A 22289-nucleotide genomic window follows, 5' to 3' on the forward strand; every position below is an offset into this window, starting at 1 on the left:
TTACCGCTGAGGTACACCCCGCCCCTTGTGAAGCACTATACTCTTTACCACTGAGCTACACCCCGCCCCTTGTGAAGCACTACACTATTTACCACTGAGCTACATCCCGCCCATTGTAAAGCACTATACTCTTTACCACTGAGCTACACCCAGCCCCTTGTGAAGCACTATACTCTTTACCACTATACTCTTTACCACTGAGCTACACCCCGCCCCTTGTGAAGCACTATACTCTTTACCGCTGAGGTACACCCCGCCCCTTGTGAAGGACTATACGCTTTACCACTGAGCTACACCCCGCCCCTTGTGAAGCACTATACTCTTTACCACTGAGCTACACCCCGCCCCTTGTGAAGCACTATACTCTTTACCACTGAGCTACACCCCGCCCCTTGTGAAGCACTATACTCTTTACCACTGAGCTACACCCCGCCCCTTGTGAAGCACTATACTCTTTACCACTGAGCTACACCCCGCCCCTTGTGAAGCACTATACTCTTTACCACTGAGCTACACCCCGCCCCTTGTGAAGCACTATACTCTTTACCACTGAGCTACACCCCGCCCCTTGTGAAGCACTATACTCTTTACCATTGAGGTACATCCCGTCCCTTGTCATTTTGTTCAACATGCATTGGCTGTGAGCAAGCTACATTTCATTAATTTATTTATAGTCATTTTCCTGCTCATATCCAAGTAGACTGAAGCACGCTGTCCTGGGCATACACACCTCAGCTATTTGGACTGTCTGCTGTGGTTAGTTGCTGGTCGTTAGTGAAAGCGAAGTCGATATTGTGGCCATACACCTAAACTCTTAAGTTGTTAAATTCGCACCGGCACCGGAAAGCAAAATCAAGGTTACAACAACCCATGGCGTGACTTTAACCTCACATACCCAATAAAAATAGTGTGGCTTTGTTGGGGTATGATTTCTGGTTGAAGGTTGTCGCATCTGTCTAAAGCGGCCTTGAGAGTAAAGAAAAAACCTCCAACAACATTGGTATTTATAAACCAGAACCGGTTTGTTATTTTTAATACTGAGGTATTGCCGTACCGTCAACTTTACATCTTTATCATTGTATATGTCTGGACAGCACCTTTAGCATTAGTGGACATACTGCTAATATTTTTGAATTGTCAAACAACACCTGTAGCGTTAGTGGGTATACAGCTAGCACTTTTGAACTGTCAAACAACACAATTAATGAAAACAGAAGAGTTGAGAGCTTACGATGGAAATATCTAATAAAGTATTTTTCATAACGGGGGCGGCTCAAGGCCTTGGAAAGGGGATGGCAGAAGCGGCACTGAAAAGGGGCGGAAAGGTAGGCCTAAATGAATTTCTGACTATTTTTATTCATAACTGCAACGTACTGAATTAAGATTGGTGTAAGGATATTTCGCTTTCTTGATGTGTGTCCTCTTGTAACTTTTTTTCATATTACCGGTAATAGTCAAACGTTTAGAGTTTTAGAATACTTTGTATCTATTTAATAAAAAGAACTGCCAATAGAGTCTAACGTGAATATTATGACTTTTGTTCATATTACCGATAACAGGGCCATAGCTATCGGGGAGGGGGGGGGGGTCTTGGGGGGGGCTTGGGAGGGGCTTGGGGGGGGCAACGAAATCCGGAAAAAATTATAGAAACTTAAAGAAAATCCTCTTATTAACCGTTTAGGAGTTTCTGACTATTAACTACTCAGTTGCGCCCCCCCCCCCCCCCCCTCGCCCGCCTCCAACAAAAAGATCCTAGCTACGGTCAAACGTCTGGCTCCGTATTCATAAACACACTTAAGTGAATGTATGATACCTAAATACATACTTAAAGTATATAGATAAGTATAATACATTCAGTACGTTTATGAATACGGAGCCTGGAGTTCTAGAGGACAGCCTAATACTTCGTCTCAATCTAATTAAAAGAGCTGTCAATAGATTCTAACGTAACTCTTATAATCCCTTGTCCAACAAATCGGAACATCGCTGATATAATCATGTCGAGTGCAGTCTTCATACGACTGCTAGACAGTACAACCACAAAATATGTTTTCTCTATTAGTGTATCCTTTCACACGTTCTCGGTTTCAAAAGCCTACTTTCTCTATGTTTGGTCCACGATCGATTTGGACAGGTTCGGCAATGTAATTATTAAATAGGCCTACATGACAGCCTGCAATATGGGGCTGGTTATATAAACAAACAAAAAATCAAGTATATTTGTTAAAAAAAAACATTACATGACTGGCGTTACCAGTTGCATAGTACATGATAAATACGAACAATGCACAAACTAAATAATATGAATAAATAAACATCGATTGTATAGACGGGTTTTTCCGATTGTCGCCCAGCAGTTTATGACGTTGTCGATAGATGGCGTAACCGTACGGCCGCCATTAAGGGAGTGAAATTCACGCAATAATAACATGTGACGGCATTGCAGCTGGGTGCAATTTCAGGTTTTATTACTTTTTTGGAACGTTTTGCAAAAGCAAAACCAGTCTCTTGGATAATTGAACCTCATTTAAAGATTGTATATTCATATCAATATCGGTGGAAATCTGTGAATGATTAAAAACATATATAATAAAGCACCTATACACGCAAATACAAAAGCATAGCGAATAAATTAAACACGCAAGTGTGAATAATTTTTATTGTTATTAAGTGAAACTTTACTGAATGCATCCTAAAATATAGAAAAGTATTTCAATTATGAACGTTTGTAGAAAACGTGGTGTACCATTTTGAAAAAAGATAGACTGACGTTAGATCTAGAGTAGATGTCAACGTTTAGCTGTTACTATTATTAGCTTTGGGATATTCCGGATGTGATCACATGGGGTTGAAGTGGGTCGCAGTTAACACTGCCAAATATTTATCTCTTATTTATTTTTATTTTATTTTAAAAAAAAAAATTTTTATATATACATACGAGTTATTATGGTGTTAAATGTGTGCGATAACATGATAAATAATTTACTGACGTAACACGCATGCATGCCACCTGAAAATCGCACCCCACCCATTTCGTCGAATTTTTTTAATAATAATTTATTTATTTATTATTAATTAATTAATAAATAATAATAAAATAAAAAATTAATTAATTTATTTATTTATTTGTTATTATTTTATAATTTTTTTTTTTTTTTTTTAAATTATCTTTTGTTTCTTGATTTTTTTTTTAATTAGATTAATCATACAACACTAAATTACCCCGAAAATGCGCTTCTGGTTTTTCATAAAATTTTCTATATACTAGTTAATTACAAAACGAACCCCTTTGACACTTACTGACACCAAGGCAAGTACAAACAAAACAGGAGCTTAGGCTGGTGGGGGGTGGGGAGTGGGGAGTGGGGTCATCTTTTACCCTCGTCCGCTGAGGCTAAAATATTGTTTTAATGTTCAATACATTAGGCTATACAAGTGTCCAGGGAAATTATATTTGCTTGCATAAGTTTAAATTATTCGTTATGCTTTTATATTCGCGTGTATGGTCTATATACATGCTTTATTATTTACGTTTTTAATGATTAATACACTTCCACCAACTTTGATGTGAATCTACAATCTTTAAATGAGGTTGTATTATTCGACATACTGGTTTTGCTTTCACAAAATGTACTAAAATGGTAATAAATACTAAAAATGCACCCAGATGCAATGCCTTCACATATTATTGTGCGAATTTCACTCCCTTAATGGCGGACCGATCACGTGATTATAAACATGGCCGCGCACAGTACTTTGACGTCACTGGCCAATAAACCCGTCTATAGATTTATTCTCTTTTTCAGGTTTTTATTGCAGATCTCAATACAAAAACCGGCGAGGAGACCTTAGCAGCCCTACAAAAGGAATACGGAGCTGACAATGTCAGATTTGGAAAATGCGACGTTAGCAATAAAGATCAATTTACAGGTCAGTGGCCCATTTCACAAAACATCGTAAGTTTACGCCTGCGACTAGCTGTTATACCCGTCATACGTTCACATCTATTTCATGCAGAAAATTACATCATTATGGAAGAGTGAGCATTTTAAGAAGAAAAGAAAATGAAATATGTGTACTTCAAACTATATTTACTGTATTTTTAATAATAATAAAAATCGTGGTTTAGTCGTAGATTTACGTTTACGTGCAAAACTAGGCTTACGATGTTTTGTGAAATTGGGTCCTGTTCTTTATTGTAGCTACTGGTTTCGGTTTCCAATTTATTATTTTTGAAATGATCCTATGCCAAGCACTGCGATTCAATTCATAAAAGAAAATGAAAAACATATTTTGTATTTTATGTTTGGAACAGGCAGTAACGTATTGAAAGGGGATTTTTATAATTAAATGAAAGGCATGTTCCGGCGATTTTTATATTTATTTATTTATTTATTTATTTATTTTTATAAATGTATTTTTATCGTTCTCCTTGGTTTAAATCTACCATTTCGAGTATATTTTTTTACCTTTTTGCTAGTTATAATAAATCATTCATTTTGACTTTCCTTTAGTGACATGCCATTCTTTGATTTGGTTAATTTTGGTGACTTAAAATTTGGCATTTACTGTTTAGACACCCAAAAGACGGGTCGCTTCTCTCCACTGTTTAATGGTACCATGTATTAAAGACAATGGCGACAGATCCTGTCATATCCAGCTAGTCGACGAAAATATACGAAAAAATTAAAACTAACGTTTATATATGCATGTTACATTAGTAAACGATATTTATGTGGGATGGGGATGTGAGACAGTATCTTTAAGGCTGAACTTTGTAGCATTCGTAAGTCATATATGGTTCCTGCTAAGGGAAACAACAACACAGTATTATTTAGTTATTTACTGTGTGCAATAACATTCGTATAATTTCAGCTACCTTTCAGTCGGCTGTGAATAGTTTTGGTCACATTGACGTGATGGTGAATAACGCAGGAATAATGAATGAGAATATGTGGGAAATGACGATAGCGATCAATTTGGTACGTATTACCATTATGGTAGTCGGTGATTTGTTTTGTAGTAATAACTGGAGAGTGCGGATTTGTTACCTGGTTGGCACAAGGCGGAGTAGTAGGTCTCAGTTGTATTTTCGCATGGTTCTTTTCCAAATTATTATTTCCAGTTTTGACGAGTAAGCAATGACACGTGATCTATCTGCAGAAAACCGGCCTCGGTGGTGTCATGGTTAAGGCTGGTAGGTACAGTGTTCGTAGCCCGGTACCGGCTCTCACCTAGAGCGAGTTTTAACGACTCAATGGGTAGGTGTAAGACCACTACACCAACTTCTCTCTCACTAACCACTAATAACTTACAACTAACCCACTGTCCTGGACAGACAGACCATATAGCTGAGATGTATGTCCATGATAGCGTGCTTGAACCTTAGTTGGATATAAGTAAGAAAATAAGTTGAAATGAAATGAAAATCTTCACAAAAATGGCGTCTTTCATTGTGGTCTACGTACAAGAAGTACCGATTGAAAAGACTGACTGCAACCCTTATTCATAGTGTCAGGACGTTAATCTCTACGTACAAGAAGCACCGATGAAAACGACTGACTGCAACCCTTATTCATAGTGTCAGGACGTTAATCTCTACGTACAAGAAGTACCGATGGAAAAGACCGACTGCAACCCTTATTCATAGTGTCAGGACGTTAATCTCTACGTACAAGAAGTACCGATGAAAAAGACCGACTGCAACCCTTATTCATAGTGTCAGGACGTTAATCTCTACGTACAAGAAGTACCGATGGAAAAGACCGACTGCAACCCTTATTCATAGTGTCAGGACGTTAATCTCTACGTACAAGAAGTACCGATGAAAAAGACTGACGGCAACCTTTATTCATAGTGTCAGGACGTTAATCTCTACGTACAAGAAGTACCGATGGAAAAGACTGACTGCAACTCTTATTCATAGTGTCAGGACGTTAATCTCTACGTACAAGAAATACCGATGGAAAAGACTGACTGCAACCCTTATTCATAGTGTCAGGACGTTAATCTCTACGTACAATATTCATAGTGCCAGGACGTTAATCTCTACGTACAAGAAGTAACGATGGAAAAGACTGACTGCAACCCTTATTCATAGTGTCAGGACGTTAATCTCTTAGTACAAGAAGTACCGATTGAAAAGACTGACTGCAACCCTTATTCATAGTGTCAGGACGTTAATCTCTACGTTCAAGAAGTACCGATGAAAAAGACTGACTGCAATCCTTAGTCATAGTGTCAGGACGTTAATATCTACGTACAAGAAGTACCGATGGAAAAGACTGACTGCAACCCTTATTCATAGTGTCAGGACGTTAATCTCTACGTACAATATTCATAGTGTCAGGACGTTAATCTCTACGTACAAGAAGTACCGATGGAAAAGACTGACTGCAACCCTCATTCATAGTGTCAGGACGTTAATCTGTACGTACAAGAAGTAACGATGGAAAAGATTGACGGCAACCCTTATTCATAGTGTCAGGACGTTAATCTGTACGTACAAGAAGTACCGATGGAAAAGACTGACTGCAACCCTTATTCATAGTGTCAGGACGTTAATCTGTACGTACAAGAAGTAACGATGGAAAAGACTGACTGCAACCCTTATTCATAGTGTCAGGACGTTAATCTCTACGTACAAGAAGTACCGATGGAAAAGACTGACTGCAACCCTTATTCATAGTGTCAGGACGTTAATCTCTACGTACAAGAAATACCGATGGAAAAGACTGACTGCAATCCTTAGTCATAGTGTCAGGACGTTAATCTCTACGTACAAGAAGTACCGATGGAAAAGACTGACGGCAACCTTTATTCATAGTGTCAGGACGTTAATCTCTACGTACAAGAAGTACCGATGGTAAAGACTGACTGCAACCCTTATTCATAGTGTCAGGACGTTAATCTCTACGTACAATATTCATAGTGTCAGGACGTTAATCTGTACGTACAAGAAGTAACGATGGAAAAGACTGACTGCAACCCGTATTCATAGTGTCAGGACGTTAATCTCTACGTACAAGAAGTACCGATGGAAAAGACTGATTGCAACCCTTATTCATAGTGTCAGGACGTTAATCTCTACGTACAATATTCATAGTGTCAGGACGTTAATCTCTACGTACAAGAAGTACCGATGAAAAAGACTGACTGCAACCCTTAGTCATAGTGTCAGGACGTTAATCTGTACGTACAAGAAGTACCGATGGAAAAGACTGACGGCAACCTTTATTCATAGTGTCAGGACGTTAATCTCTACGTACAAGAAGTACCGATGGTAAAGACTGACTGCAACCCTTATTCATAGTGTCAGGACGTTAATCTCTACGTACAATATTCATAGTGTCAGGACGTTAATCTCTACGTACAAGAAGTAACGATGGAAAAGACTGACTGCAACCCTTATTCATAGTGTCAGGACGTTAATCTCTATGTACAAGAAGTACCGATGGAAAAGACTGGCTGCAAACCTTATTCATAGTGTCAGGACGTTAATCTCTACGTACAAGAAGTACCGATGGAAAAGACTGACTGCAACCCTTAGTCATAATGTCAGGACGTTAATCTCTACATCTCTACGTACAAGAAGTCCTGATGGAAAAGACTGACTGTAACCCTTATTCATAGTGTCAGGACGTTAATCTCTACGTACAAGAAGTACCGATGGAAAAGACCGACTGCAACCCTTATTCATAGTGTCAGGACGTTAATCTCTACGTACAAGAAGTACCGATGAAAAAGACTGACGGCAACCTTTATTCATAGTGTCAGGACGTTAATCTCTACGTACAAGAAGCACCGATGGAAACGACTGACTGCAACCCTTATTCATAGTGTCAGGACGTTAATCTCTACGTACAAGAAGTACCGATGGAAAAGACTGACTGCAACCCTTATTCATAGTGTCAGGACGTTAATCTGTACGTACAAGAAGTAACGATGGAAAAGACTGACTGCAACCCTTATTCATAGTGTCAGGACGTTAATCTCTACGTACAAGAAGTACCGATGGAAAAGACTGATTGCAACCCTTATTCATAGTGTCAGGACGTTAATCTCTACGTACAATATTCATAGTGTCAGGACGTTAATCTCTACGTACAAGAAGTACCGATGGAAAAGACTGACTGCAACCCTTATTCATAGTGTCAGGACGTTAATCTCTACGTACAATATTCATAGTGTCAGGACGTTAATCTCTATGTACAAGAAGTACCGATGGAAAAGACTGGCTGCAACCCTTATTCATAGTGTCAGGACGTTAATCTCTATGTACAAGAAGTACCGATGGAAAAGACTGGCTGCAACCCTTATTCATAGTGTCAGGACGTTAATCTCTACGTACAAGAAGTACCGATGGAAAAGACTGACTGCAACCCTTAGTCATAGTGTCAGGACGTTAATCTCTACATCTCTACGTACAAGAAGTCCTGATGGAAAAGACTGACTGTAACCCTTATTCATAGTGTCAGGACGTTAATCTCTACGTACAAGAAGTACCGATGGAAAAGACCGACTGCAACCCTTATTCATAGTGTCAGGACGTTAATCTCTACGTACAAGAAGTACCGATGAAAAAGACTGACGGCAACCTTTATTCATAGTGTCAGGACGTTAATCTCTACGTACAAGAAGCACCGATGAAAACGACTGACTGCAACCCTTATTCATAGTGTCAGGACGTTAATCTCTACGTACAAGAAGTAACGATGGAAAAGACTGACTGCAACCCGTATTCATAGTGTCAGGACGTTAGTCTGTACGTGCAAGAAGTACCGATGGAAAAGACTGACTGCAACCCTTATTCATAGTGTCAGGACGTTAATCTCTACGTACAATATTCATAGTGTCAGGACGTTAATCTCTATGTACAAGAAGTACCGATGGAAAAGACTGGCTGCAACCCTTATTCATAGTGTCAGGACGTTAATCTCTATGTACAAGAAGTACCGATGGAAAAGACTGGCTGCAACCCTTATTCATAGTGTCAGGACGTTAATCTCTACGTACAAGAAGTACCGATGGAAAAGACTGACTGCAACCCTTAGTCATAGTGTCAGGACGTTAATCTCTACATCTCTACGTACAAGAAGTCCTGATGGAAAAGACTGACTGTAACCCTTATTCATAGTGTCAGGACGTTAATCTCTACGTACAAGAAGTACCGATGGAAAAGACCGACTGCAACCCTTATTCATAGTGTCAGGACGTTAATCTCTACGTACAAGAAGTACCGATGAAAAAGACTGACGGCAACCTTTATTCATAGTGTCAGGACGTTAATCTCTACGTACAAGAAGCACCGATGAAAACGACTGACTGCAACCCTTATTCATAGTGTCAGGACGTTAATCTCTACGTACAAGAAGTAACGATGGAAAAGACTGACTGCAACCCGTATTCATAGTGTCAGGACGTTAGTCTGTACGTGCAAGAAGTACCGATGGAAAAGACTGACTGCAACCCTTATTCATAGTGTCAGGACGTTAATCTCTACGCACAAGAAGTAACGATGGAAAAGACTGACTGCAACCCTTATTTATAGTGTCAGGACGTTAATCGTGTTACTGACATCCAATCACACATTACTGACATTCAGTCACAAATTACTGACATCCAGTCACACATTACTGACATTCAATCTCACATTACTGACATTCAGTCACATATTACATCTATGTACTTTACGAAGCTAATATAGTGACTGAAATTTGGTCTACACTACTAAGTATTTTCTCAGGGGTTTTTTCTCAGTTCATAAACAATACAAGTATTAGAAATATTTGACATAACACTTCATAATGTCTTCAAAAAGAGATGTATCTAATTTGATTGTGTTTAAATCTGGCATTCTTTTAATTTCAGAATGCAGTTATTTGGGGAACTAATTTGGCCATGGAACACATGCGTAAGGATAAAGGAGGTAGAGGAGGGGTGATAATAAATACGGCTTCACTAGCAGGTGAGTAATAATAAGTAATATTAATTACATAAGATATATGTATGTGTGTGTGTGTGTGTGTGTGTGTGTGTGTGTGAGTGAGTGTGTGAGTCTGTGTGTGTACGTGTCTCTGTCTGTGTGTGTGTGTACGTGTCTCTGTGTGTATGTGTATATCTGTGTGTGTGTGTGTTTGTGTACGTGTCTGTGTGTGTGTATGTGTATGTGTGTGAGTGTGTGTGAGTGTGTGTGTGTACGTGTGTGTCTGTGTGTGTGCCTGTTTGTGTCTGTGTGTGTCTGTCTGTATGTGTGTGTGTCTGTCTATGTGTCTGTGCGTGTGTGTCTGTGTCTGCGTGTGTGTGTTTGCGTGTGTGTGTATGTGTGTCTGTGTGTGTGTGTGTATACGTGTCTCTGTGTGTGTGTCTGTGTGTGTCTGCCTGTGTGTGTGTGTGTGTGTCTGTCTGTGTATGTATCTGTCTGTGTCCGTGTGTGTCTGTGCGTGTGTGTGTATGTGTGTGTGTATGTGTGTATGTGTGTGTGTGTACGTGTGTGTGTACGTGTGTGTGTGTGTATACGTGTGTGTATGTGTGTACGTGTGTGTGTGCACGTGTGTGTACATGTGTGTACGTGTGTGTGTATGTGTGCACGTGTGTGTGTACGTGTGTATGTGTGTACGTGTGTGCGTATGTGTGTACGTGTGTGTGTGTACGTGTGTGTGTGTACGTGTGTGTATGTGTGTACGTGTGTGTGTGTACGTGTGTGTATGTATGTACGTGTGTGTGTGTGTGTACGTGTGTGTGTACGTGTGTGTGTGTACGTGTGTGTGTGTACGTGTGTGTGTGTATGTGTGTACGTGTGTATGTGTGTACGTGTGTGTATGTGTGTACGTGTGTACGTGTGTGTGTATGTGTGTGTGTGTGTACGTGTGTGTATGTGTGTACGTGTGTGTGTGTGTGTACGTGTGTGTATGTGTGTACGTGTGTACGTGTGTGTGTATGTATGTGTGTACGTGTGTGTGTGTGTGTACGTGTGTGTGTGTACATGTGTGTACGGGTGTGTGTGTGTACGTGTGTGTGTTTGTGTACGTGTGTGTGTACGTGTGTGTGTATGTGTGTGTACGTGTGTATGTGTGTACGTGTGTGTGTACGTGTGTGTGTATGTGTGTACGTGTGTGTGTGTACATGTGTGTGTACGTGTGTGTGTGTACGTGTGTGTACGTGTGTGTGTGTGTGTGTGTGTGTACGTGTGTGTGTGTACATGTGTGTGTACGTGTGTGTGTGTACGTGTGTGTACGTGTGTGTGTGTGTGTACGTGTGTGTGTGTTATAGTTACACCATCCTTTTCCGAGATATTCATTTAGTTAGACCACTGTTTTTGAGGCCGTTCAGTGATGAGTGTAATGATCGAGGGCGTAGCCTTCATGACGTCACCCTGGTCGCAAAGAAGTTTTACAATTTAATTTTAGCGGGTACATTTCACCTTGTTTCGTAGTCCGAATCGGACGTAGCAGATTGGTGGGTTTTGCAATTTATTGGGTCCGCCTTGTGTTACCGAATGGTTGTATGAAGGGAAAACACGAACAACTCGGCAGGGGTTTAGGATTTATTCTCGATCATCAATCGGGTGGGATATGAAGATCCCTGGTTCCAAGCATACAAATACACACACAAACAAAGACCCTGAAATAACAAAAAGGGAATACTTAAAATCACACACATATATATAAAAATCTCAGTTATAATACGTCTTAAAATTAATTATATACTTCACATTCAGAATTAACCTATATACTAGCCTGTGTTATCACACTGACCGTTTAAGCATATAAAGAGAATATCTTATCCAACAACATTTCCATACATTAAATTCAACACATCATTGAATTTAAGGAATCATAAAATAACTTAGAAATCACTGATTACAAATCACTGATTACACATAGAACACTGTTTAATACACCGGCCTCGGTGGCGTAGTGGTTAGGCCATCGGTCAACAGGCTGGTAGGTACTGGGTTCGGATCCCAGTCGAGGCATGGGATTTTTAATCCAGATACCGACTACAAATCACTGATTACACATAGAACACTATTTAATACATTGAATGTCCTTTTCTAAATAAACACTATAAAATCACTTATAACATATTTCATAAATACAAAACTAAATAAACCATAGTCTGTCTACAAATAGTTTACCTACCGACTGTGGGTCGGGTCTTTACAGAAGCATAATGCTGGTTGTCACCTACATGTGGTACCTAATAATAAAATAAAGTCAATTAAGTACACATAAATCCATACGTGTACACAAACTAATTAAACAAATATCTCATAATAACTTAGTTATTATGTTACTTTATTAAATACTGTAAATTAGATAGTATAATCATTTATAATAGAAAATATAGACTTTAACCTATTCTACTAGCTATTCTATAAATATAATGTAACTACTTAATAAAAAGCTAATCAAGCTAAGTCACAATGTTATATTTAACATAACTACAGTACTATTACTATATTATTAATCACTAAATCTCCTAATCTCATTTCTTGATTAAAATAAGTAATTAAAACAGGTAGTTAATGTGTAAACCATGTACAATATGTATTTACCTTTAAAATTCTCTGTGAATGTTAGTTGTGCAGTTGCTGTGAACAAAAGCTTGTTTTCTCATAAAAGTGGTCTGTTCTCCTTGAATGTCATAAAGCTTCTGACCAGGAGAACACAGAAACAATGACACTGGGCTTGTAAGAACTGAGTTGTCATTGAGCACAACCCAAGCCCAGAAAACCAGAGAAAGTAGGAAAACGAAGAAAGCCTGCACAAGTATAACCTGACAGAATAAAACTATGTGAACAGTCTTTTAAAATAGTATGTGTGCAGTGAATGTAGTTTAAAACACCCGGTTACACTTGGACTACTTGCTTCGATTAGCGTATACGGGGAATAATGTAGGGAATACTAATTCACCTGACATTATAGGCGCGCATAGACCTACAAGGAGAGAGCGCTGCGTAACCCCTCCTCGAAATTTGAAGTGACCCGGAAAAAAATGAAATGTTTAGCAGGTGAATACAATGCATTTATTGAGGGGTTTTTTTAGTGGAGAACGTAATATCTTGCTCAGTTTGACAATTATCATGATGATAATATATATGCTGGTGAATTTTGGCACGAGCTTGACCATGATTTTATATTCAGGGGTACCCATACGTTGGGAGGGCACCCACACTGTCTTTGAGTCATGTATATAATTATAACAGACGAATATATATTTAACAGGTAATTGGGAGGGGGGGGGGGGGGGTTACTTTCCAAGACTTACACAGGGCCCGCGAAGTGTATTTGAAATTTAACTACCCGTAAAATATATATATACATGACTCAAACATGGTGTGGGTGCCATCCTCACGTATGGGTATCATTCAATATAAAATCATGGCCAAACTTGTGCCAAAATTCACCAACATATATATTATCTACATGGTAATTATCAAGCTGAGCAAGATAGTACGTTCTCCACTAAAAAAATAATTAAATGCATTGTATTCACCTGCTAAACATTTCATTTTTTTCCGAGCACTTCAAATTTGGAGGGGTTATGCAGCGCCCTCTCCTTGTAGGTCTATCCGCGCCTGTAATGGCAGGTGAATTAGTATTCCCGACATGTTTCCCCGTGTAGGCTAATCTAAGCAAGTAGTCCAAGGTGGTCCCAATAAATTGCAAAAACCCACACATTTGCTACGTCCGATTTGGACTATGAAACAAGGTGAAATTAGATTATAAAACTTCTTTACGATCATGGTGACGTCACGAAGGGTCGTAATGGGGGCGTGATACAAGCTATTCGAGATTCGTGTAGTTAGACAACGGTTATTGCGGCCGTTGAGTGACGGGTGAAATAGAACTCGGGCTACGCTCGATTATTACACCCGTCACTCAACGGCGCAATAAACGTGGTCTAACTAGACGAATCTCTCGGAAAAGGATGATGTAACTATAACATATATATATATATATATATATATATATATATATATATATATATATACGAGAGGATTCGACCCACGAACTCTCTGTATGAGAGTTCCAGTGCTCTACCAACTGAAGTAATATTTATATGCAAAAGGTTGTGCAAATCGCGAAAAATTATCTCTAGCCCTTAGTCTAGGGCATTCCCCCCCCCCCCCCCGGACAATTCCCCCTGGTATATCCCCGAGTAAATTCCCCCCAGTTTTGATATATGACATTATATTTAAAAATGTTTATGTATTGTTTGCTTGTGTTTTGTTACTCCTGTACATGTATTGCATTTGTAATCTTGTTTATGGACCCCCCCCCCCCACCCCCACCCCCAACAAGTTATCAGGCAGCAATAAATGCACTTCATGCAGTTTTCCCCGACACCAGTGTATAAGGCTGTTTGTACCATTTATCCCAGAGTGTGTACCGCAGAGTTCAGGCACATAAGTACGGCCCTGGGACCCTGTTTTTTTCTAACATTTTCTTTTCTAATTTTATCCCTTTTTTTTTTAGGTTTGGCACCATTTTTCTGGTTTCCAGTCTACACAGCTACAAAACATGCGGTAGTTGGATTTACTAAAAGCTGGGCGGTTAGTAGAAATCATTTATTTATTCATGACTATGCGCATCACAGGACCCTAATCTAGATAAGACTAGATTAAACTGGCAAAAATATATGTATTACGCAGTTGGTTGACAAAGAACGGCAAAACATATTTTTTCTTAACGCTTACCTCATATACAAACACACAGTCCCTGTAGATGGATATACATGAGTTGTTCAATACAGTATTATAAATACAAGCAGAGTGAAAGCTAAATCAAAACCCCTTAATAAATTAATCCAGTAAGTACACACATATATATCATATTATGTACCATTTAGCAAGTATATTGCTGGACCATTTTGACAATAAAATAATTAACTAGTATGCAAAGGACGTCATAACTAAATAAAATGAATAAAAACTAATAATTAACAAACAAATAAATTAAAAACACCCCTCCCCCCAAAAAAAACAAAAAAACAAAAAACAACAACAACACCAAAAACAACAACACAAAACACTCTCTCTCTCTCTCTCTCTCTCTCTCTCTCTCTCTCTCTCTCTCTCTCTCTCTCTCTCTCTCTCTCTCTCTTATATATATATATTTATTTTTTTAGCTATAAAAAGTATCTGTGCAGGTGTGCAAATTGTTCAATAAATTCAGTAATAACAAGATGTAATAATTAAGATTATTAAGTTAATAACTAATAAGAGCAGGTTGTGTGGCATATACGGGTTTCTTCTCTAGCATTCTAGACGGAGTGCCAAAATGACTTATGTCTGACATCCAGTAACAGGGCTCACACTGGAACAAATTTTAGTTCAGCCAATTTTCAGATATGTAGAATATTTCCTTGAAAATTATTAAAAAGTGGTCAATTTAAATACAGTTTTGTTACCCTAAAACTAATGTTTTGTATAACAATTAGCAATTGGCTAATTTGACAATGGTGAGCTCTGCAGTAGCCAGTGATCAAATGATATAAGTTGATAGCAAGGAGTCCTTAACTTTTATTATTTTGTTATGTATATTATATGGAAGAAAGCGGCAATACATGCATATTAGTCAGTTATTTGAGAAAATTGTGAATGGCATGTAGATCAAAAAAATAAAAATAAATAATAATAAATAAATAAATAAAAAATAAAAAACCCCACCTCGTAACTGATCCAAGGATTACCAATGTACATTTTTCATACATTATTTTGTTAATCCTTACCATCAGTCAATCAATATTAAGATTAATATAATTCAACATATTTTAGGTTATTCTAAAAAAAAAAGAAAAAACCCACCCTGAACTTGGTGATATAGTAGTTAAGACTTTAGTATGGTAGGTATTGGGTTCGCCTCCTGGTACCGGATTCCACCCAGAGTGAGTTTAACGAATCAATGGGCAGGTGTAAGGCCACTACACCGACTTCTCTCTCACTAACAGCTAATAACTCACCACTAAACCACTGTCCTGGACACACAGTCCAGATTGCTGAAGTGTGTGTTCAGGATAACGTGCTTGAACCTTATTTGGATATAAGCACGGAAATAAGTTTAAATGAATGAATGAATGAATCTATAAGTTAAATGAATGAATGAATCTATAAGGTTATTCTCAAATGGGATGGATTGTTTTGACCAGGACTGAGGTTTGTGTAGGTAGCACTTGTTGGCCTTACAAGGGAGTTAAACTGTAATTTATGAAATTATATAACTCTAGTCAAAGGAAATTGTATTTTGTTACGTTTTTTAATGGACTTTCTTTGCGTTTGTTCCAGTCAAATCCAAATATACCCAGCATGGGAGTGAGGTTAGCCTGTGTGTGTCCATCCTTCGCAAACACACCTATTATACGTCCAAAACCAGAGCATTGCCATTGCTACGATAGTCTAATGGCCTATCTCGAGATTTGTGAAATCATTCCGTAAGTAGGCATTTGAATAATTTTTCATTTCAGTTTATTTTCGTGCTTATATCCATTGATTGTTATTTTTTCAAAATCTAAGGTTAATCTAGGTTTAGGTAACACGAAAACTTCATGAAGTTGTCTCCATATTCCAGTGTTAACTTAGGTTTAAGCTACACATTGAAAACTCTGTATGGTTGTCTCCACAATCCAGAATTAACCTAGGTTTAGGAAACACGTTGAAAACTTTGTATGGCTGTCTCCACAATCCAGAGTTAACCTAGGTTTAGGAAATACATTGAAAACTTTGTATGGTTGTCTCCACAATCCAGAGTTAACCTAGGTTTAGGCAACACGTTGAAACCCGTGACCCTGTCCCACAGATGTACATATTTAAATTGTTATCTGGTGTCAACTTGAATGTTTTTGTACATGTTTCATTCCAGAGTGACTGATGTAGGTGATGTCTTCATCAAACTGGTTCAGGACGAGGACAGCAATGGGAAGCTGATAGCCATCATGCCAGGATCAGATTCGTTTTATACGGAACAGGTGCTTGATCCGCCGCTTGTGATGCCCAAGCTTGTTACGAGTCAAGATGCCGAAAAATAGACCAAAGTGGCCTGGGTGGTGTGTTGGTTAAGCCATCGACCTAAAACTGATAGATAGTCTACAGTCCTTCCCATAGGGAATGCCTTTTTTATAATATGGGATATACTATAGGTTCATATCCCAGTAGTGGCTCAGTGTCCACCCCACAGACTTCTTTCTCACTAACCACGAACAAATAAACATTGACTCAGGCCCATCACCTGGGCAGCTATCTCACTACAGCGTGCTTGAACCTTAATTCGATTTAATTAGGAAATCAAGTCAATATAGGCAACGAATGAAAGAAAGTCTAGGTCATCAATTAGACGCATAATTATTTCTATTTGAAAACCTGTCTACCTATTTGTTCTCATGTTGATAAAATCATTTGAGTTCAATGCCTCCCAGTCACGCATTGTTCTCTCCACCTTATACATTGACCTGCCTTATAATTCTAACAGGACTTACTATTGTCACTGGTGGAGGTACCCCCCCCCCCCCCCCCGACCATGCCAGTATCAATCTCCGGGACGATATCTCCTTCCTAATTCGTCTTTAAGTTATACTGCATCAAAGCAGAAAGCTCCATGTCAAAGTTCAAATATTTACGGAGTAAAATCAGCTGCGGCACTGATTGGTAGTAATATATATCATTGATTATTTATGCAAATACTATTATTCAAAAAATAAATACACTTTTATTTATTGCCGGTATATAAAAATTAGGGTTGCTAATAATGACCCTAACCCTAACCCTAACCCTAACCCTGTTCGTCAATCTCTTAAATGGTATGTGACTCCCATTTTCTTGCAGGTAGATTAAATTTGAGGTGCAACACTTTTTATTTATGTATAGTACTGCCAGGGTGTGTTGATATGCTGCTCATAACTGTTGTATGCATGGTAAACGTTAACATTATTGGCTTTAGGAATATATTTGGTACTGTGGAACCTGTATGACTAGCTAGCGCTACATCCAAGACAGGCTAGGTTTTATTAATTTAAACTACAAAGCCAAATTTCTGTACAGAACATAGTTCAATGGATATTTTGAAAGTTGTAATGGCATGCACTGTCAAAACTGTAATTAATGATACCATGCAAGAATAAATTCAACGAATAAATTATCAATTTATTATTTTAATACTAACAGAAAGGAAAGGAAGTTAACAAATATTATTTAATCATTGTAGGAGTTACCAATGATACTTTTTGTTATGTTTAGTAAAATTATATTGGCAAATTTGTAACAATTTCGAAAACGTAAACATTATAAGTTCAGTTAATAAACATATACAAATCTTCGATTTCTGGGGTTTGTTTGTTCTCGTTTACGTGCTTTTATTTTTAGCTAGTTTGAAAATGATTATATCAGATTTCATTTTTTGTTGTGTTTTCTCTGACACTTGTCTTTTAGTAAAATTACATTTCTATTGGCTCATCAGACAACATCGTGAAGGTTCAAGTTCTGCTTGTCCAATATGAATTTGAACTATCCTGTGTTTGTGGCTGCCCCCCCCCCCCCCCCCCCCCCCCCCGCCGTTCCCCATATATTCAAATATTTACAGAGTAAAATCAGCTGCTGCTCTCGTTAGTAGTAATATGTATCATTGATTTATTTATGCAAATACTATTATCCAATAAATAAATACACTTTTATTTAGTACCGGTATACAATTGTTACACCAGTGCATATTACCTCCAAAAAGGAAAGTGCGATTTTCAGCAAAAATGAGGGTTGCTAATGAAAATATTGATAACATCTCTTAAATGGTATACATATGAGCCCCATTTTATTACAGGTAGATTTAATTTGAGGTGCAACACTTTTTATTTATGTACAGTACTGCTTGGATGAGTAGGCGTGCTGCTCATAGCAGTTGTATTGGTAAACGTTAACAGTATTGGCTTTAGGAAGATATTTGGCACAATGGTACTTTTGTGGCTAGCTAGCGCTACATCCAAGACAGGCTAGGTTTTATTAATTTAAACTACAAAGCCGATTTTTTGTACAGAACAGAGTTCAATGGATATTTCGATTGATTGATTGATTTCAACTTATTTTCGTGCTTATATCCAATTAAGGTTCAAGCACGCTGTCCTGGGCACACATCTCAGCTATCTGGGCTGTCTGTCCAGGACAGTGGGTTAGTTGTTAGTTGGTTAATGATTAGTGAGAGAGAAGAGGGTGTAGTGGCCTTACACCTACCCACTGAGCCCGTAAGAACTCACTCTGTGAACCCTGTACCTACCAGCCTGTAGTCCGATGGCTTAACCACTGCGCCACCGAGGCCGGTAGGATATTTTGAAAGATGTGATAGCATACACTGACTGTCAAAACAGTAATTTATGATACCATGCAAGAATGGTTGTGTCCAGATGTTTTCTCTGATACTGTCGTATGTTGAACATCTTTGCAGTACATGCTCTGGAGTTTGGGTTCAGTGTTACAATGACACTGAGGTGTTGTTACCACTTTGCGTTTATAGAGATGTGCACCGAGTCTGCAGTGCCCTGTCCTCAGTCTGAATATCATTGTTTGTTCTCGTCGGTTTAGGTGTATGGTGGGGTCACTTGGATAAGTACTTCCTGTCCTTGTTTTTCAGGCAGTGTTGAACTTCCCTTTTATGAGAGTCTCCATCTCAGGAAGTGAAACTCTGACGGTGTTGTTGGCATTCAGATGCTTGTTTGACTAGGTTGTCTGCAGTCTCGTTTCCTGTGACTCCACAGTGTGCTGGAATCCATTGAAATGCAGCATTGTTGGTTCTAGATATGATACTGGGCTGGTGTTTGAAATTTCTGGTGGCATTATCTTGGGACTCATTTTGGACTGATTGAAGTACTGATTTGCAGTCGATGAAGAAGACGATATTAGTGTTTGATATGGCTTGTTTCATGAGAAGAGACGTTGCTAGAATGGCTGCTTGTTGCTCAAATCTGTAGTTTATTGACAGCTGGTATGTTGAGGCTGATAGTTGTTCTGTTCGGATATTGGATGTATGCACCAACTCCTCCATTTCGGACTGCACCTTGTGATGATCCGTCTGAGTAGACATGAATCCAGTGCTCTGTTATATAGTGAGTACTTATGTGTTCAAGTGTCAGTGCTTTCTGTGTCACAACTGACTGGTGTGCTTTTGTTTCAATGCCAGGGATGTTCAGGCAGACAGTGATGTAATAACTTTATTCGCATTAGGCCTAATGGCCCTTGAGCACATAATATATACATATACACAGATATATAATGTTTGTATACAACGTGTAAATCGTATTGACACATAAATGGGATACATTAGCGACATGGCGCCCATGAGTATTAACATGATGTTTATAAAATAACTAAATGCAAATTTAAAGATACATATAATATATATAACAAACGTTCTACTTACGCATTCACATTCACATGCAGGGAAAACTTAATTGTACAAAATTATGTTTCTTTTTTTAAACATACTAGGGTTATTTTTATAATATTTTCATATGTAATATCTGATAGATTTGTACATAGGACAAATAAGTATAAAATGGAATTCATCTTCTGTTAAATTACAAGTAACACATTTACGATTATCCAGTGCAATTGGGCTAGGTTTTGCCAATCTTCCCGTTTCAATTAATAATCTATGAGCAGCAATGCGTAGTCTCGTTAAAGCAGTTCTATATTTTCTAACAGAAATACTGTCTAAATATGACTTATAAGAAAAAATATTAGAAAAATGTCGGTATAGTGATGCTCTTGAAGAAAGGTTTAATCGCGAGGGCCATCCCTGTATAAACATATCTTTTAATCTTTGCTTTAATAATGATAAAAACACCATCTCATTCCCTACACCCTAATTTTGCCAGACTATAGAAAAGCCAGTATTATTTAACAAATTTCGAACACGCATAGGAACAAAATCATATCACTTATCATCATATCATAACATATTTTTGTAAATTTCCTGTTGTCACCTTTTCAACCAGAACTTAATAATTCTATATTGTCTATGCACAATCAGAGGAAATCTACCTAATTCGCCATATACAAAATCAGTTTGAGTAGTCTGCTTTACACCAAGTAACTGCTTACAAAAGTTCAAAAGCATTCTTTCTACTGCCGTTCCTTCAATCCAATTAAAATTAGCTCCACTATTACATGTGGATCTAACAGCAGCCAGTTGGAGCTCATGTCCACCAATCAAAACCTTACTTGCAGAACCATGCCAGTGATTTAAAAATAATTTGAAAACATTCCGAATTATCCTGAGGGTATACGACGTTTCGTGTGAATTACGAATGCCTTAAAACATGTTTTATTTTATAACATAAATAATTTGTAATGTAAAACTGAAGACTGATTTAGTTGTGTTTTTTTTATAAATAAATAAATAATTTTTAATGTAAAATTGAAGACTGATAACCCATCCCGTACGTATTGGTATGGTTCACTGTACTGCGGCCACTAAAATAGACTTGCCAGATATTTTTTGAATTTGTATGCTCCCAAATAACGTTATAAAAGGCGAAGTGTGATTGGTCAATATTTAAATTATTATTTACAGACGAAATGTTACCTGGACATTGGAGACTACGCATTGTTGTTAGCAATCTGATTAAAATTAGTTCTACTGGTCTAAATAAGGCATTCGTAATTCACATGAAACATATCGTATACCCTCAGGATAATTCGGAATGTTTTCAAATTATTTTTAAATCACTGGCATGATTCTGCAAGTAAGGTTTTGATTGGTGGACTTGAGCTCCAACTGGCTGCTGTTAGATCCACATGTAATTGTGGAGCTAACTTTAATTAGATTGCCGTTCCTTGAATAAACCACCAGACTTTGCAGCCGTAGCTTAGAATAGGATGTATTAATTTGTCAAATATATCACACACATGAGAAGGTTTTAACGACACAAATTGTTGTAAATACTTTTGCATTTGGTACATTGCTTTTTGCGCTTGTCCCACGAGAGTATTTTGCATATCAGTAAATGATCCACCTGTCGTAAATACAACACCTAAATATGAAAATCTGCGTACAATTTCTATTGAATAATTACCATATCTAAATTCTAAATCATTTGATAGTCTACTACCTTTACAAAATGCCATAACCTTTGTTTTCTCAATATTTACACATAGCCTCCATTTAATACTATATTCATACAATGCATCCAGACAATTTTGCAAATCTAATTCATTTTCCGCTAATAACACTATGTCGTCTGCATATAAAAGAATAAATAGCTTAAGCATGCCTGTATCCACTCCACCAACACCTTTGTGAATG

The 22289-nt window shown here is 38.0% G+C and overlaps 1 protein-coding gene across 1 annotated transcript; it reads left to right on the forward strand.

Annotated features, from left to right (window-relative positions):
* The first annotated feature begins 1232 nt into the window (after positions 1 to 1232).
* Positions 1233 to 18314, forward strand: LOC121368586 (15-hydroxyprostaglandin dehydrogenase [NAD(+)]-like). Its single transcript, XM_041493325.1, has 7 exons — positions 1233 to 1325; positions 3807 to 3930; positions 4876 to 4982; positions 9871 to 9967; positions 14484 to 14560; positions 16292 to 16437; positions 16866 to 18314. The coding sequence occupies exons 1-7, from the start codon at positions 1233 to 1235 to the stop codon at positions 17029 to 17031; spliced, it is 810 nt and encodes a 269-aa protein (XP_041349259.1). The 3' UTR covers positions 17032 to 18314.
* Positions 18315 to 22289: the final 3975 nt, after the last annotated feature.

This window comes from Gigantopelta aegis, chromosome 3 (assembly GCF_016097555.1).
Source record: "Gigantopelta aegis isolate Gae_Host chromosome 3, Gae_host_genome, whole genome shotgun sequence".
NCBI classification, from domain to species: Eukaryota; Metazoa; Mollusca; class Gastropoda; order Neomphalida; family Peltospiridae; genus Gigantopelta; species Gigantopelta aegis.

Coding starts and splice junctions, on each gene's coding strand:
- LOC121368586 (XM_041493325.1), top strand. CDS start 1,233: ATGGAAATATCTAATAAAGTATTTTTCATAACGGGGGCGGCTCAAGGC. Junction 1,326..3,806: donor CACTGAAAAGGGGCGGAAAG/GTAGGCCTAAAT, acceptor TCTCTTTTTCAG/GTTTTTATTGCAGATCTCAA. Junction 9,968..14,483: donor AAATACGGCTTCACTAGCAG/GTGAGTAATAAT, acceptor TTTTTTTTTTAG/GTTTGGCACCATTTTTCTGG.